The sequence below is a fragment of the Excalfactoria chinensis genome, chromosome 6 (assembly GCF_039878825.1).
Source record: "Excalfactoria chinensis isolate bCotChi1 chromosome 6, bCotChi1.hap2, whole genome shotgun sequence".
NCBI lineage: Eukaryota > Metazoa > Chordata > Aves > Galliformes > Phasianidae > Excalfactoria > Excalfactoria chinensis.
In genome coordinates, this window is record NC_092830.1 from 35,814,351 (window position 1) to 35,832,728 (window position 18,378).

Sequence of the window (18,378 nt, forward strand, 5' to 3'; positions counted from 1 at the left end):
TCCTGGCTTCCCATTGGATGCTCCGCGTCGCCACGTGACCTCCGGTTCTACCAATCGCGGGCAGCCGCGCGCCTTTTCGAAAGTCGTTTCGGGAAGTTTGAGAGCGTTTTTTCTTTTCTCCTTCCGCCGGGCCGGCACTTGGTGAAGAGAAAAGAGTCCCACCGCCGCGGGGCGGCTGCCGCAACCCGCCGGTCTAAGTGAGCCCCGCCGGCCATGGCGGCTGCCGGTAGGTGAGGGCGGCGAGACGGTAAGCTGCTTCCAGAGCCTTCCGTGCCGCTCTTGGTACTCGTTGATACTCGGCGCAGTGATACGCGCGGCCGTGCGAGGGCCCAACGCGGCGGCGCTGGCGCGCGCGCGGGAAGACGCAGCGAGCGGCGGTGGCGGAAGGGCCGCGCTCGGCTCCGCGGCGCCGCTCGGTGCGGGTCGGTCCGTCCCGCAGTCGGAGCAGGAGAACCGGAGAGCCGCTTCTGAAGGCGCAGGTAGGAGCCGGACGGGCACGGCTGAGCGGGGGGAGCGTTCCAGGCCGGGCCCGGGCGGTGCGTGGTGCTGCTATGGCTGGATGCGGCTCTGGGCAGCCTGGGCGACCCGCACGTAGCAGGGGGTTGGAGCTGGATCAGCGCTATGGGACTTTGCAACCCGCTTTCCTAAGCACTCAGAGCATTGCGCGGATGAGTTACGTTGACGTTCTCCTATAGGTGAGGTTCCTGTTGTGCGAAGATGCCGCTCTTTGGGAAAATTATTATTATCAAACGGAATGGGACCGACGGCATTTATTTTCCGCTCACTGCCAGCTCGTGTTTGTTCGGAAGGTGAGCACGGTTTGAGTACTGCAATGCATTGGGATGGTACTAACAGCGCCTTTCCTGCTGATGGAATCTCCTTCGTGCTTATTATCCGGTATCAGTGTTTATGCGTTTGAGGGTGGGGCGGTGCTGTGGGGCTGAACTCGTGTCACTGCTCTGTGCCCTTTCCTCACTACAACTGCTAATCGGATTCCTTGGTGAAAGCCTATGGTGAAATGTCCGCTGTCAATTCAGATGAATGAGTTCCACCCTGTTAACAGAGTTACTGATAGGACAAGGGGGAACGGTTTGAAACTGGGACAGGGGAGGTTTAGGTTGGATCTGAGGAGGAAGTTTTTCACCCAGAGGGTGGTGACGCACTGAACAGGTTGCCCAAGGAGGCTGTGGATGCCCCATCCCTGCAGGCATTCAAGGCCAGGCTGGATGTGGCTCTGGGCAGCCTGGGCTGCTGGTTGGTGACCCTGCACATAGCAGGGGGTTGGGATGGATGAGCACTGTGGGCCTTTTCAACCCAGGCTGTTCTGTGATTCTGTGATGCTGATGAAAATCTCTGGCTTCACATTTGTGTCAGTTAGGTAACACTTGGCTTGTGCTTAGCCGTGCCACATTCAGCCCCCCTTTTCTTGATCTGAGTACTGTTAGCACTTGGACAGATTCTGGAACTGGCATGTTTTGCTATTCAGATGATTGAGACACCTTTACATTGTGTATTTTTCTGCTTCGTTTCTTTTCCTATCCTTTTTAGTTCAGTGCTGTTTTTCACGCTACTCTGCATCACTCAATGCAGGATTTGCCTGTTCTGTGTGCAGGGTGCCAGGCACAAACATTGTGCTGTTTGGGTTATGAGCTGGAATCTGGGACATCTTAATTCCATAGCAATCCCATTGGTCTGTTTTTCTTTTCCTCCTTTTAACCTGTAGGAGAACAGAATGTGACATCCGCATCCATTTGCCTCAGGTGTCAAAAGAACATTGTAAAATTGAAGTAAATGAGAACAAGGAGGTGAGTTACGTGTGTGTGTTAAGTGATGTTTGCGTTGTGTTGTTGCATCTCGCTGCGATTCTGATGTGTCTGATATTTCTTTTTAGGCGATATTGACTAATTTAAGTACAGTAAATCCTACGCAGCTGAATGGTGATTATTTCCATCAGCCCGTACCTCTGAAACATGGGGATGTGTTAACCATTATTGATCGTTCTTTCAGGTGAGTTTCAAGGACCTACCGTGAATGCCTTGGTCCTCGAGAGTGCTCTGCAGGCCAGCAGTGCTGAGAGCTCTATGGCACAGGCTCTGGCTGGTGGGGCATTGGGTTGTGGATGCCCCATCCCTGCAGGCATTCAAGGCCAGGCTGGATGTGACTCTGGGCAGCCTGGTCTGGGGGTTGGTGACCCTGCACACAGCAGGGGGTTGGAACTGGATCAGCACTGTGGGCCTTTGCAACCCAGGCCATTCTGTGATTCTATTTTACCTTTAAATACTCTCTCCAGATTTGAGTATCCTCTCCAATCAACTCCAAAGAAGAGACGATCCAGATCTCCGAAAGATGAAAAGCTGCAGGTAATTTTGTGGCAGTAGGTTGCTTCTTGCAAGTACAATTGTTAGTATTGCTGTGTCCTTGTTTTGTTGTGGGGTTTCGTGTTTATTGTTTGCAAGTTGGGATTCATTTTTCTATTGTTGGCAAGCTTTCTGTCTGGAAATGCAAATGAACTCCTTTAGAGAAACACTTCCTAAAACGCACATAATTTATTAATTGTGGAGTTGCCAGTTTCTGGTAATACATAATGGCCTGTGATGTTAGCGATACAGGTAAGCTATTAAATATTAATCCTTAGCATTTTCAAGGAGCTCTTGAGCTGCTGAAAATGAGGAGTGTGGGGTTCAGTATCCTTGTGCATTAAGTGGGGAGGTTTGTCTTAGAGCCTAAGCATGCTTCAGCAATCATCTGTTGCTCTGTGCTTTTTCATTATGGTAGTGCCGGAGTTTGTAAGTGTCAAAATAAGTTCATTTTTGAACAAAATAATTGAATAAAATTAAATTGAATGAAATTATTTCACGGCCTCTGCTAAGGAAGAATGTGCTGTTTATATTCATCTGCTACAGGCTTATTCAGAGCTGATAGTGGTAAGACAGCACTTGAACTCTCACTATCTAAACTAAACTTAACTGGTGCAATGCTCAGTGATTTCAATTGAATCCTTTTACAGCTGTCCAGTACACAGTGCTTAATATGTTTATAAAGTCAGTGTTTTTCTGTGTGGAGTAGAAAGGGGAAGAATAAACGTTTCTTGCTCTGCTGTAATATTGTACAAATTTACAGGTTCTTCATGTTCAGCAGGTGGCAGAAGTGGAGCTGTTATCCAAACAAACTTCAGGATCTAAAAGTCTTTGTTCTTCAGGTTTGTACCTGTATTAAAGGGGGGTGGTTATATTATTTTTTACTCAGAGGGTGGTGACGCACTGGAGCAGGTTGCCCAAGGAGGCTGTGGATGCCCCATCCCTGCAGGCATTCAAGGCCAGGCTGGATGTGGCTCTGGGCAGCCTGGTCTGCTGGTTGGTGACCCTGCACATAGCAGGGGGTTGAAAGTTGATCTTTGTGGTCCTTTTCAACCCAGGCCATTCTGTGATCCTTCCAACCTAATTTTACTCTATGAGTATCAGCAGGAAAAAGCAATGCTGAATAAGGGAAGGAAGAAAACCCACACCTATTCTTAAAGACTTTTCACTCTGTGTACAGTACACCTTTATATGCCCGTGTACTGTTTCACTGTAACTTTATTCTAGAGGTGCTAATTTGGAGTAATGAGAACTTCTAGCTCTCCTTTATTATCTTGCTTTACCCCAGAGGAGTGTTGGTACAGCTAAAGTGATACAACACCTTTGTGAACACAGGGCAGAATAGTCAGTGAATTAAGCCAATCAAAATGATGTTTTTATTCTGCACTCAGAGATTTGTCACGTGGCAGCCCTGAAAGTTGTGTGCATCAACTACCGAAGAGAAAACACAGATTACCTTATCTGTATATGGAATAAGGTCCAGATTACAGCCGAAAATTTGTTAAACGTTTCAACACGAATTTTCATTATCAGAGAATTGCTATTGTTAACAGAGCTTTATTTACAGTACTGTGTCCTGGACCCTGGTTGATATTCTTGGAGGAGGAAAGGAAGGGATTACCATCATCTGTGTTTAAGAAACTTGTGGTTGTGTTTCTGCAACTTCTATGTAACTCCTTGTTGTGTTTTGCTTATACTGTAGATAATGCTGAGTGCAAAGAAAAGAACACCGCTGAAAGCAAACAAAGTACACAGGAAAACTTTTCCAAAGCCATGCCAGCTAAGCTACATACACTCAAGTCTTGCAAAATACAAGAAAATACTAAAAAGGAAAATGAAATGTCTCCTTTTAGTAAACTCTATGAAAAGCTGAAACATGAGGTTAAAGGGAGAAAAATTCTACAAGAAGGAAATTTACTTCAGAAAACTGGAAAAGAAGATGGGAAGAGTGTTCTGATGGAACCAAATGCTCAAATTCCATCAGGCTGTGCTTATGAGCTGGGAAACACAACTAAAGAAAAAGAAACAGGTATAAATGAAAATACTGAAGAATGTAAAATGAATCAAGATGCGATCAGCTCAGAGTTGAGTCAGAGCTCAACTGTAGGAGGTGCTACCAGGAAGAGTCTTACCAAAACTCCTCAAGCTTCTGTTTCAAAGGAGATGAAAAAAGATAGTGGTAAGGGAAGTCAACTGCAAGATCATAAGGAATTGAGTACATCAGAGAAACTGAGAGGTCCTGAAGTTACACCCAAGTCCCACAAGGAGAGCGATGGAAATGCAGCATCTCTGAAGCCGTGTTTGAGTTATGCAGATAAAATCAACAGCTGTGCTGTAGTAGTAGATAAGCTAACACAAGCAGCTAACGTGAGCAGTGTTTTGGAAGCTGATAAATGTGTTCTGTCTACACCAACGTCCAGAAGGAAGAGTCTTCGGTCTAGTTTCATATCACCTGCCAAAGAAACACATGGTACAGATTCTGTAAGTACTGGGACTCCAACAACTCGAGGAGGGGAAGATGCAGTGTCCAGAAATGGTAGCCTCCAACAATTGCCTTTGTCAGAAAATAAGTGCTTAAAACAGAGACGAAATAGTAAACAACTTACACCAGGAAAGTCAGTGAAAGAAGAAGCGCTGACAGAAACTTGTGATCAGGAAAACACTGACTTGAAAAAGAAAGATTCCGAGTCTCCCGCTGTATCTAAGAGTCCCAGAAGAAAAAGCAGGCAAAGTAATGAGTTAACAAACAAAAGCATCCATTCAGAAACATCCATTTCAGAAGAGTTCACATCAGAGCTGGCATCTCCTGCTAGTCCGAAATCTGGCTCTGGAAGAAAAAGGGGAAGGAAAAGGACCTCTGGGCAGTTAACTGAAAAAGCACTGGAGACAATTGCAGTTCAAGAACACCACGATGAGACTGCAAACACAAAAGGCAGTGAAGGCAAACAGGAGCTGGCCACTGAGGGATGTCCAAAGAGACTGGATGTGGAAGATACCCATGTTCTAAGACCTCATAGATTATCATCAAGGAGGTCTTCTGGAAGTGCTACTGTACCGGAGAACAGTGAGACTCCTTCAGAACTAAATACTTCTGGCCCGTCAACTGAAGAGCAACCAGGTAAATAGGTTTAATCTCATGCCTTGTTAGAACTGGATTGTAGAAATTCTAGTGTTAGTGAGAATGCCTTTGCTTTAGCGAAATATAGTTGCTGGGACGTCAGTTCTAAGATGTTTATCACGTAATTGTAGTTGGCCCTAAAATTACACAATAAGTTATTCAACTGGGTAAACTTTGGTATCTGAATTATTTACCATCTGATTAGTTTCCAAATCCAGAATGCACAAATGAGTGCTGTTTTCTATGCTGTTTAAAAGGGTGACTTCCTTGATTCTTGGTTATTTTCAGCTATTGTTATTTATTATAGGTAAGACCAAAAGGATATCTCAGAAGAGGACAAGTGGCGATTTGTTACCTCAGCCCTTAGGAAAAAGAAAACGAGTGTCTTTTGGTGGTCATCTGAGTCCAGAACTCTTTGATAAAAGCTTGCCTCCCAACTCACCCATTAAAAGAGGAGCCATTCCTGCCAGACTGAGTTTGCCGTTTGGAAACTCACCACGTGCAGTACTGAAAAAGGGGCAGGGACTGAAGCACTTTGCAATCCAGGTAAACGACTAATGCTAATCAAGTTGTTAAGCTAATTCACATGAATGGAATTCTGGCCAAATCACGTGGCTTGGCCAGAAGTTGGAAAACGTTTTAAAACGGTGAAAATCTGTAGCGTGCTTTATTTGAGTAAACCTGCTTTGAGAATTGAGCAATGAAGTTGGTTAATTGATTCAGTTGAAAGGGACTTCTGAAATTTAAATATTGTTAAATGTTTTCTCTTTTAGAGAGTGACATCTAAGGATTTTCAAATGATCTCATGATATTTTGTAGGGCTGTATTTACTTTTTGGATACATAGAGGAGCATTTGTAGTTAAGCTCTGTGCAGTAACTTGTCTTTCCCTTCTACTCTTTCATACCAGGAGCTTGGTGCTCATTTGCAGAAAGGAAAAATGTCACCCAAAAGTGTGTCAGCCCAGAAGTCCCCACCTGCCTCATCCCCTGCTTCTGGAAAAGCAACACCCACACTTACTTTAAGCTCTCCACCACCTTACACAAAAGGACGTTTCTCTGTTTCTCAAATAACGACTCCATCCCCCATTGCAGAAGAGCAGAATGCAGGTGTGAAAGATATGAATACGAAGGAGAAAAATGCTGGCCGAGTGGAAACACCTAAATCTGCTCATGTTAATGAAGATGAGAAAACCTTTTTGACGACTACGCCTAACAGATTAACCAGAAGGTCACAGCATGCTTTGAAGAAGACTCCCATGAAGAGGAGAAGTGGGGCAGTGGCAGTACTCAGTGCAAAAAGAAGAAGTGGTGCTTCTAGTGCCAATTTACTAGGTTCGTTTCTGCAGTCAATTCTTAATATGAATTTAAATACCGTGGAAAGTAGTGGCAAGGCTGAATTAGTCCTTTTGTTAGTTCATTGCACCCGTGACATCAACGATTGTCATGTATTCTTACTTTGGATTTTTTGGAACATGTAAAAAATTACAAAATCGTGCATTCTCTTACATATAAAAAGTAAGTTACTAAAGCAGTAAATGCTTTAGAATGTAAATTGTAACACTCCAAAGTTTATAAATGGTAGAGTTAAGGTTTTGATAGGTTAATTGTAGTGAGCCTTTAAATCCTTCAAATTTGAATGTTGGTTGAAACAGTTTTGCTACCATTGGAAAAACTGAGACTCACTCTTGAAAATGTTTTGTGAAGGTACTTTTAAGACAAGATGTCCTTTTAATTTAAGGAAGTAGGTCCAGATGACTCTTTCAAGTTGAAATTTAAAGTTTCCCACCAACATTCATTTGGTAGTTTTCATTCTCTTCTATATTTTTATGTAGCACTGTTTTTAGAGCTTGAGCTACACGCTACATACAGTGTCCCAGAGATTGTCGCACTAAATGGAGAGGTATAATCTCAGGCCCTCCTTGTTAATGCAGCTGAAAGCATATTTTAGCAAAATATGGGTTTTTTTAGTTGCTTTGTCTGTTTCATTCACTTGTCAGCACGATTTCTTCACAAACATTTGATGCTTTTTCACTCCATCTCTGGTACGTAAGTGGTTTTTAGTACTTGTGCATCAGTTGCACTTCTGTACAATGAAAATAACACCGCTATCTTCAGAAAATAACACCGCTATCTTCAATCCGCTTTTGTTTTTGGATGTCTAATTTGGGAAAACTTTTGTCTTCCCAGTTCTTTTATTTAGATAATTCCCTGCGTGGTTGGATTTCTTCTTTATATTCTGCACATTCAGTATTGACAGCTTTTGATTTTGTTTTGCCAGCTTTCCCGAACTTGCGCAGTAACTGTGGCAAGAAAATAATAATAGCTTCAGAATATCTTTAGAACTGGCATTCCCATTTTTTTTATCTTTTCTTATAAAAAGAATCATTTATTTCATGCGCCTTCTTGCCATTTCTGCAGTAAATGAGGCAGGTCTCCTGTCAGCTGACAGCTTTATTACACAGCTGTGATTAATTTCCTGATCACTGTGTACAGAATGGTAGCTACACCATGGCACTTTTCAGAGGTGTGTGATGAAGATGGTGTAGGAAAGGTTACAGAATTTCTGTGTATACCTAAATGCTCTAAGCAGTATAAATACGTAATTTCACGGTGACTCAGATAGGTGATGAAAGAAAAAGTCAGTACGTTTCTCCTAAAAAATCATTTCTCTGGCTTTAAACCTCATATTCTGCCAAAGAAAAGTTCAGCTGTAATAACGAGCTGGGCTGAGAAGCTGATGGCAAATTTCTACTGGGGAAAGTATTTCCTTGACGAAAAATGTGAAGACAGAATTGGGTCAGCCTTCAGTTTCAGGTTCGGTAGCGATGACATTGTGTAAGTCTTTTTGTTCTTTGGTTGCGAAAACAAAACTATAGTGGCTGCTTGTTAAGCTTCAGCTTGAAACAGCATCTTCATTTGAAAGTGTTTTCACACAGCACTTGACTATAGGTGCCATCAGATGATACAACTACTAATTTCTGATGTTTGACAGCGAATCCTCTGGAATCGTAAAGAAATAGTTACGAACTCCCATTTACACAGCTGAGAGTTTAGGTTGTTATTCCTGTTTTGTTTTCCAGTTGCAAAAACGTGGGCAGAAGTGGTTAAATTAGGTGTTGCAAGACCGCAGGCAAAGGCTGTCAAAAAATGTGTTCCAAAAGGAAGACCAGCAAAGAAAATCGCACAGTCACCAAAGGTATATTCTTAAACTTCTATTTAGAGGGTAACGGCTTGTTGGTGTTTTGCTACAGAAGCTGGAAGCTTTTAAGTTTTTAGGAAGGTGTTAAATGACATCAGTGTCTTTTTCATGATGTGTGGGAGTATTGTGACCTGTAGGAAGCACTCAAGAATCACATCTTATTCTTTTTAATGATTTATTCTTTTTGATCAACTCTATTAGGTGCTAGCAGTAGTTAAGGGACTAGGTAAGTGTCTGGATAGTGTGATATGTTGAGCATGTGAAATAAGTAACCAGTTTCATTAACTGAAACTTAGTGAACTTAGTGTAGTCAAATCATCTTAAGAAAGTATCTAAATAACGAGATGCTTTGGGTAGATGGATTAAGTATTTGTTTTCTACAGTCAAACTGTACTGCCATTTGAACGAGTGTCTATTTTAGTTTGAACACTTGTTGATGAGATTGATGATTGGACTTGATGGTCTTGAATAGGTCACCTAGATAGATGATTCTGTGAAGATGGAAAGGATTAGGACTGAAGTACTGTTGGGATAATCTCTGAGCATTTCTTAAAGCTAACAGTAATTGTTACACGGCTCATTGGGCACAGTCCCTCAGATTTTAAAAGAAGATACAAGCTATGTACTTCACAAAGAGCCAACCCTTTAAATTAGCTGCAATTTAACCACTTCTGTATGCTGAACAGTATGTATTCACTGAACAAGACCAACAAATGTGTGGCAGTTTTGAACGATTCTCATTAGTTTTTAAATATAAAGAATCTTTATTTACTAATATTTTTGTTTTGTTTTTTTTTTCCTTGCTGTAGACACCAGAAAGAAAAATAAAAGGTCATTTTAGTACAGGTCATGCGGAGTCTCCTGCGACAATAGTTGTAGGTAGAGCTTACTCCACCACAGTCCAAACAGCTGGGAAGGTCCCTAAAGTGGTAAAAAATCCGATCTTGAAAAGAAACATGAGTATGGATGAAGACTTGACAGGTAAGTTCTGGAATCTTAAAATCTATTACTACTCCTGTCAACTGTTTGGGATTTTTTGTTACTAATTTGGTTTGGTTTCACATGTTCTGTTTTCAAAGCATGCATGTTTGTTTTAATTAAAAGTGTGTTTTATAGGACTGACCGAGATGTTTCAAACTCCAGAAAATAAGGGTGGAAAAACATCAGCTTTAACCACTGCTCATGATTTTACACCAACACTCACTGCAATGGAGATTTCTGATCTGCATACTCCTGAAGAATCTGGTATGTTGTTTGGAATGTAAGACTTATGTGTACATGTGAGGTAATAGTGTATACAATTATTTGAGACAGCGAACAGTCTTGAGCTAGACTGGCTTGATGGAGAGAGAAAATATTTTGCAACCAGTTTATAGTATCTGTGATGTATTAGAAAACATTTTGTAGCTTTGGTAATTTTTTGTAAGCTTTAATTAAATTTTTTAGCATTTGGATTTGGTGTGACGTTTCTATGTGATGAAGTGTAGTTTCAGGTAAATCTTTTGTTGAAGCATGGCAGTTCTTTAGTTGGTTATTTGTGGACTTGACTTTGTCCATTGACAACATCTTACAGCAGGAAGTAGGTGAGTTTTATAGTTGCACGGCAGTCATTGTGTTCCTGTATAACTTAGTATTTTTTACAGCTCTGTTCAATTCTGTTTTGTTAAGAATTTAGTAAAGAGAAGCATCTAGCAAAGGAAAAAAAATTAGGAATGAATAATCCGATATTTATAGTAGAGGCACTAATAAAACGATTTTTTATATCAGATTGAAAAACCTTATTTTATTTTTTTTATATAATTTATACTTACTGTTTTAGATTTATGCTGTGCCTTGTAGGAGCTGATTATCTTGTTGCTAATTACCAAACTGATTGTTGATGCACATTGTCAGATTTTAGCTTCTTAGAATGCTGGGGCTGACTGAGTCTGCTTTCTGCTTAGTTATGCAGCAGTGAGTGTGCTTAGATTTATTGCTTGTTGTTGTTGTTGTTTGGTTCTTGTTTCTTTTAAACCATATAAACCTACTGTTAATTTCAGGAGAGATGATGGTGTCACCGTTAAACGCTTCAGATGTTGCAGAACAGAAACAGGATTGTCAAGACATCTCTTACTTTCTGAGAGAGAGAGAGTCTCTGAAGTCTGCATTTGATGCAGTATCCACAGAAACTCCTGAAAAGGGGAAAAGTGTGCTGAAAGAAGATACTGGCATAGATAGTGGGTCAGTAAACCCAGAGAAACAAGTATCTCAAGTGCGGTCAAGTAAAAGGAAAACTCCAAGTCAGAAGTTGGAGTCAGTTGAAGTTGTATCAAACATCAAGCAGCCTTTAAAGACCCCAGAGCAGAAGTTAGAGCCTGAAGAGTCCTTGTCAGGCATTAAGCAGCTCATGAAGACACCGAAGCAGAAGTTAGAGCCTGTAGAGTCCTTGTCAGGCATTAAGCAGCTCATGAAGACGCCAAAGCAGAAGTTAGAGCCTGTAGAGTCTTTGTCAGGCATCAAGCATCTCATGAAGACGCCGAAGCAGAAGTTAGAGCCTGTGGAGTCCTTGTCAGGCATTAAGCAACTCATGAAGACCCCAAAGCAAAATTCAGAACCCGCAGAGGTCCTGTCGGCCATCAAGCAGCTCTTGAAGACCCCAAAGCAGAAGCTGGAACCAGCAGAGGTCCTGTCGGGCATCAAACAGCTCATGAAGACTCCAAAGCAGAAGTTGGAGCCTGTGGAGTCCTTGTCAGGCATCAAGCAACTTCTGAGGACCCCACAGCAGAAGTCAGAACCAGCAGAGGTCCTGTCGGGCATCAAACAGCTTTTGAGGACCCCAAAGCAGAAGTCAGAACCAGCAGAGGTCCTGTCAGGCATCAAGCAACTCATGAAGACCCCAAGGAAGAAGTTGGAGCCTATAGAGTCCTTGTCAGGCATCAAGCAGCTTTTGAGAACGCCAAAGCAGAAGCTGGAACCAGCAGAGGTCCTGTCGGGCGTCAAGCAGCTCATGAAAACCCCAAAGCAGAAGTTAGAGCCTGTGGAGCCCTTGTCAGGCATCAAGCAGCTCATGAAGACCCCAGAAGAGAAGCTGAAGCCAGCAGAGGTCCTATTGGGCCCACAGCAAAATTCAGAACCCATTACAGATGAAAATGACTCTGAAAAGTTGCTGGAGATTCCGATACAAAAAGAAGAAGCGTTAAAAGATGTTACAAGAGTTAATTTAATCAAGAAAACTCCGAAATTCAAATCCCAACCAGTAGAAGACATGGTTGGAATCAGCCGTATTTTCAAGACACCAAAGGAAAAAGTTAAACCCATAGAAGACGTATTTGGTATCAGTAGATTAATGAAGACTCCCAGAGAGAAATCTCAACCAGTTGATGATTTTGTGGGTTTGAGTAGACTTATGGCAGAACCCAGACAGAAGAATTCTGAGCTTGAACTGGACTATGTTGGAGTTAAGGAAATATTTGATACACCAGAGAAAATGAAGGTAAAGCTATTTGTTTTTTTTTTAGGGAGGGGGGAGAAGAGGAAAGGAATTCGTTTAGACTTGGAGTGGCTGAAATGAACCCTTAAGAACGTCTAATACTACCTCATGGTTTATTGCATTGTGTTTTCATGAAAGTATCTTGTGCACGCAACCTCTAGATGAAAAATACTACGGTGATTTGGGAAGAGTAAAGATTGCAACCAGTGTTTTCCTTGGAAGCTTCTTACAGGTGCATGACCCCCTGCTACAAGATGTAGCTTAGTACAAATCTGAAGGAGTAATTTTTTTTTCCTTTTTATAGCACCCTTAAATTACTTAAAAATTATGGTCAAGTTCTTACTATGCCTTTGTTTTCAGAAGTGTGTATGCTGCTTTGTTTGTTCTTCAGCTTCTTCGTAGCCTCTAGATAAAATATTAAAGCTCTCTTTTCTTTAAATATGAAGTAGTATTTTGCCAAAATACTGTGGTACCTCTTGGCTGTTTGGTTCCTGTAAGTCTTTCATTCATTGCTTGCTGAATGAACACCTATTTTTAGAGAGAGAGAACTATAATGCTATATGTTTGCTTGTACTAGTATGTGTTCTGTTTGAAGGTTCTCTGTTCATGTGTTCACTGAAATAATGTTGAGTTACCATTCTGATTTTACACGGCTTCATCACTCTTCTTGTTTGTGCGTTTTACTAGCATTGATTTTTGTGTAAGCTCCTGAATCCATAGATAAAACAGTGAGTATCACTGGGCTGAGTGTTTGTCTGTGCTGAACTGCAATAAAACACTACAAAACACTGAATGACTCAGCTTCAGTATCCCTTCTTTTGGGATTTTGACACTTTTCAGCCAAGTTAGTGAATGCATTAAAAAACAGACAACTGTGCAGTGTTGTCTTTCACTTTAAAAACTGCAACATTAACTCAGATGACAAATATTAAGTTCAGTTCATGTGCTGGTATTGTATATGGATACAGTTGTTAAACTAAGTTAACTTTGTTTTATGGGAAGAATACTCAATAAGACCTTTTTTCCCCCAAGTATTTTAATTTTATATTGGCTAACTTCACTATTTCCAATCCTGTCAGACATGAATTTATTGATTATTGTTTATTCCCCTAGGAAAAGACAGTAAGTGTTATGGATCCTAAGCAAGAAGACACTGTACATCCTTCTACTAATTGCAGTCATGGATATGGTAAGTATTTATACTTCCATTTTAAAAATAGTTGTACTGGATATACTTAGTACTAGGAAGTTTTAAGCATGTGCTTTAGAAACTCCAAAGATCAGGTAGCTCATGAAATTTGTACAGTAATTCCTAGTGCTGAAGTTCTATTGGTGGAGAGGAAACGGTATAGTACTGTTCTGATGTAGTGATGGTGTCATCTCCAAACATACCAGTGTATAAAAAACACTAATGAGAAGGTCTCCATTTAAAATGACCTTTCTTAGCAGAGGCTTTCAATAAGTCACCTGAAAGCTATGAATGTTATCAGTATCAAATAAAACATCTTTTGCAGCAAGCTGGCCATAATCTGTTGAAATACCACCACAGTCTCCTTTTTTTTTAATTAAGAATATTAAATGTACAAGACCACTCTGCTAGGAAAACTCACAAATATTTTTATCAGGCATAGTAATGAGTAATTTTTGCTTGTGCTCTTTTCTATGTAAAAACTTTGTATGGGGTGAAAAAACTGTTTTAGAAGACAAAGGAAATGCTTCACAAGGTGAAGATCCTCAACAGAGGAAGTCAACTAGTGAAGGCCAGTCTACTCAGAGACCAACCAGGGGCAGATTGAGGAAGACTGTACATCCTGCTTCAATAAAGCAGACTGAAAAGGATTTAAATCTAAAAGAATTGCAGGGTCTGGAGAAAAAGAACTTCCAAGGAGAGATGGGTGAGGTCAGAACTTCAACTTCGGTAGCTAAAAATCTAGGAAGAGGAAGGAGAGCAAATGCTCGTGTGGTAGAGGAAAACATTTCAGAACATAATGGTGAGAAAAAAGTTGAAACTATTTCAACTTCCGAGATGCCTGTTGCTGCTCAAAGACCAAGAAGAGGTAGAAGGAAAGAAGCAAAGGAGTTAAAACTTCCAGATGAGAACCTTGAGTCCTGTGACAAAGATTCTTCAGTGTTACAAAAAGAACCTGCAACTATGAAGCTGGCTTTGCAGGATTTTATCATCAATGACATAGTAATAAAAGACGACCTTCAAAACGTGAAGGCAGAAAGTTTATCTAGTAACAGTCAAAATGAAAGTTGTCAACTGCAGTCAGACTTTAAAAGCTCTGAAGATACATCTAATGAAGCCAGTCCAGGAGACAGTGAAGAAATGCTTCTACTGCCTAGGAAGAGGGCTAGAGAAGTAGGGAAGGTAGAAAACACAGAAGAACCGATTGCACCTAAAAGGGGAAGGAGAGCTAAGAATGACCAAGTCAAGCAAGCTTCTTCAGAGGAGCTTCATGCAACTACAAGGAGGCTTCGTAAGCAACCATCTACAAAGATAATACAAGAGGATGAGCAGACTTTTGAGACTGCTCCAGCAGGAGAATCTGAAAACAGAACCAAAGTTGAAATGAAGATAACGCAAAAAAGAGTTAACTCTTCAAGAAATGCTAGCAAACAATTGACAGAAGTAAAATCAGAGACTTATGGGATGGCACCTGAAAATACACTGAACGTTCAGGAAATCAAGGAAACTTTGGATGAAACCGTTGCTGAAACACGATCAGCCGCCAAAAATGAGAGGGAAGCATCTCTGGGAGATGAAACTGAAAATACTCAGGCAAACACAACAGAAGCATCTCGGAGATTAAGATCACAGTCACATTCTGGAGATACAAACAAAATACCAACTGCTGTTGTAGTCTTGGAATCAAACAGCGCTGTGCAAGAAGCAAACAGAACTAGGAGCAGGAGAGGCAAGAAGGACTCTTCAGAGCAAAAGACTGATGAATCTGCTAAAAATGTAAACTGCTCAGAGCTAATAACACTCAAGTCAGAAACAGAAATAGAGAAATCTGCTCCCAAAGAGCCTTCAGGCTGTGTTGATGAAAAGAAGATAGACAAAATACTGGAAGACCAAAACAGCACTTCTGCCAGAACAGTTAGTGCTGTAAGCAGTGACAGTGACGCTCATAACCATCAAAAGCAGACAGAAAATGAACAGGTACTAAAATCAAAGGAAACTGAAGTTCTGCAAGAGAATCAAACACAAAACAATGGAGCTATGCGTAGGAGAGGTAGAATTAGAAAAGTTAATTTTGAACTTGAACCAACCAGTTCCAAAGTACTTGGGCAAAAAAGGAGTTCACCTGGGGACGAGGAAGGAGTGACTTACAAAGTTGGTCAACAAGAGACTTCAGAAAATCCTTCTTCTCAAGTAAGGAGGAGCAGAAGAAAGCAAGTTAATTCCATTCCACAAGCGGCTGGTTCTACCTTTACAGAACAGCAGACCTTAATTGAAGATCATAGTAAAGATGAGAGTTCTGTAAAAGACCATGATCCAGCTTTGGAAGCTACTCCCTCTTCAACAGAAGACAATCCACTGAGACGGGGAAAAAGACGAGAGGTTGCTTTAGCATCACAAGAGACGAGTTCTCTTTCTATCAGAAAAAAACGTGGGTTGCAAGAAGGTGATGATAAAAAGATGACTGCGAAAGAAGATCAAAATCCAGCTTTGGGAAATAAAACTTTGCAGGCAGAGACAAATGCATCAGCAAGGGACAAAAGAAAAAAGATCGATCTAGCAGCAGAGGCAAAAAGTTCATCTTCTCTCCAGAGGAAGTGTGGCTTGTCACAAAATGGTGATAAAGAGGTGAATGCTAATGAAGAACAAAATGTGCCTTTGGAACCGGTGTCCCTCACCAAAGTGAACCCATTAGGAAGGGGCAGAAGGAAAGCAGCTCTGGTGTCACACACAACTAATTCAATTTCTCTTAGAGGAAAACGTGGCTTGCCAGAAGACAGCATTAAGGAAGAGGCTCCTGAAGAGGATAATGTTCCATTAGAAACTATTGCTTCATCTCCGAAAGAAAATCAGCTGAGAAGAGGCAGGAGGAATCAAGTGGCCTTCTTGCCAGAAGCCACAAGTTCTGCTCAGGGAACACAGAGCTTATCAAAGGAAAGTGGTAGAAAAAATAGTCGTAGGGAAGCTAAAAACCTGACTTCTGATAAATCTGCTTCCCAAGAAAAAATGGATCCTTCAAAAGGCAGCTCCAGGAAACAGAATAGCACTTCTCAGCCTGTTAGCTCTGGATATCTTCAGGGTTTGCCAGAAGATGGTAAGAATGAATCTCCGGAGGAACAGCAGAGTACGACTCTGGAAACAACTCCATCTTCAGAAGAAAATCCATCAAGATTGGGCAGGAAAAAAACAGTTTCTTTCAAATCTGAGGATACCAGTTCCAGTTTTCTCAGGGAAAAACGCATCTTCTGCAACAGCGGAGGTCAAAAGGGAAACCTTAATAACGATGAAGGTACATCTCTGGAAAATAATTCATCCCAGGGAAACCGTAGGCAGCTGAGAAATAAGAGGGAAAAAGTAGAATTCAGATCAAAGGCAGCTACTTCTACTTCTCTCCATGATAAGGGCAACGTGCCAGAAAATGATAACAGTTCTGGAACTCAGAATAAGTGTTTGGCATCCACTGGTTCTGAAAAAAATAAGCAGTCTGGAAAAGAGGTTAACCCTGCTCAGCAGCCAGCTTCCACTGCTCGTCGAAGAAAATGTCAGTTGCCAGCAGATGTCTTAGCACCCAAGAAGTTAAAATCAGGTGAGGCAACAATTTACTTTCTATTTTGTATGTGCGGGTAAGATAGGAATAGATAGAACAATGTGTGCAAAGATCTATTGCTGTAGACTGCCATAGGCTAATGTAGATAAAGAGTTCTTCAATGCAGTAAGGAAGAGTTGTATGGTGCAACTTCAGCTAAGTCAGGCTTTTAACTATAAACAAAAGGCTGGATATCTATGTAAGAATCCAGGGAGCAGAGAGCAACAACTCTTCCTATATATCAATTTTTGCTGGATTTTTCTCCAGCATTGGATATATTTTAGTTTTACATAGCTGAAATGGTAGCTAATTGGTTTTGGTGCTCTCATTAATGCTAACCTACTTTCTGAAATAGCTGTAAGTCCTCGGGGATCTATCTTAAAGGATATTGGATGTGCAGAAATGTGGGCTTTGTAGCTGGTTTGTCGAATTCATGGATGTAATCTTTGGAATGCGGTCACTGGGGACATCCTGAAAAACAACGTGACTGAAGACTGACTTTGTATGAAATGTTTTGTTTATGGTATAAATTTACAATTGATATTTCTGTCTACAAATAGATAATGATGAAAATAGATCACCCAAAAGAGGAAGAAGAAACAAAGCCAAAGAAGAACTTGACGGAGGGGGCGTAAAGGCAACTCAGAATCCTGGAGGAACAGTCAGGAGAACAAGATCAAGCACAAGAGCAAGTGCAAGAACCGGAAAATAGCCTTCACATTTTCAGAAGCAATTTGTAAAACAATTCAGTAATTGAATGAATAAGTTTTTAACATGAATTGATTTGCACTCAGATTTTAACTTCAGGATTTGGAAAGCAATCATTATGTTACAAAAAAGTAATTCTCTCAATGCGTTTACAGATATGGCATAGCTACCTGTTCTTAGTAGATCTGTCTATGTAGCGGTTCTTAAACCGTGGGGTGCTTGTCCAGAATGGCAAATACAAAAGTTAATCCTTTCTAACATTATTTATCCCCTTCTTCTGCTGATCGGTACAGCAGTCAGTAAGCCATGCTACTTTACTTTCCATTTAATTGTAAGCTATTTTCTGCATAGTTTCATGTGCTTAAGACTTCTTTTTCATTGAAGCTCTGTAAATATTCCTTAAAAAAGAACTATAGATTTATTAGCAAAACTGCTATGTTGAAATGTTTTTTAAAAGAAGTTCATTTTGTTTTTTGGAGAAGATTTGTAATTCATTAAATTTGTAAACAATTTGAGTCTTCTGTGCTTTGTATCCTTAGAAATAATTAAGAGCATGTATTTACTTCTGTTACCGTATCACGTGTAGAAAGGAAATCCAGCTTCAGCATCTAACTGCGTTTTTAAGAGCAGAGTTGAGAACCTTCATCTTTGTGTAGTATTTGAGGAGTTCCAGGCATTTCTATGGACAAATGGAATGGGAGGGGCAAATGGATTCCACGTTCTGATGTTTGGTAGCACTTTGAGGATGAAAACG

General features: G+C 40.9%; 1 protein-coding gene across 3 annotated transcripts; it reads left to right on the forward strand.

The window, feature by feature from the left end:
* Positions 1 to 155: 155 nt before the first annotated feature.
* MKI67 (marker of proliferation Ki-67) lies at positions 156 to 17,974 on the forward strand. 3 transcript variants are annotated; one of them, XM_072340933.1, is made up of 16 exons: positions 156 to 479; positions 696 to 809; positions 1,724 to 1,805; positions 1,892 to 2,007; positions 2,291 to 2,360; positions 3,121 to 3,199; positions 4,060 to 5,475; positions 5,783 to 6,021; positions 6,385 to 6,808; positions 8,557 to 8,672; positions 9,485 to 9,656; positions 9,792 to 9,920; positions 10,715 to 12,147; positions 13,258 to 13,333; positions 13,845 to 16,916; positions 17,477 to 17,974. In XM_072340933.1, exons 2-16 carry the CDS (start codon positions 718 to 720, stop codon positions 17,626 to 17,628), a joined length of 7,668 nt encoding a protein of 2,555 aa, XP_072197034.1. In that variant the 5' UTR covers positions 156 to 479; positions 696 to 717; the 3' UTR covers positions 17,629 to 17,974. The 3 variants fall into 3 exon arrangements, with proteins under 3 accessions (XP_072197034.1, XP_072197035.1, XP_072197036.1); XM_072340934.1 differs by having other exon boundaries at positions 13,848 to 16,916; XM_072340935.1 differs by having other exon boundaries at positions 3,136 to 3,199.
* Positions 17,975 to 18,378: the final 404 nt, after the last annotated feature.

Coding starts and splice junctions, on each gene's coding strand:
- MKI67 (XM_072340933.1), top strand. CDS start 718: ATGCCGCTCTTTGGGAAAATTATTATTATCAAACGGAATGGGACCGAC. Junction 1,806..1,891: donor AAGTAAATGAGAACAAGGAG/GTGAGTTACGTG, acceptor ATTTCTTTTTAG/GCGATATTGACTAATTTAAG. Junction 6,022..6,384: donor TGAAGCACTTTGCAATCCAG/GTAAACGACTAA, acceptor CTTTCATACCAG/GAGCTTGGTGCTCATTTGCA.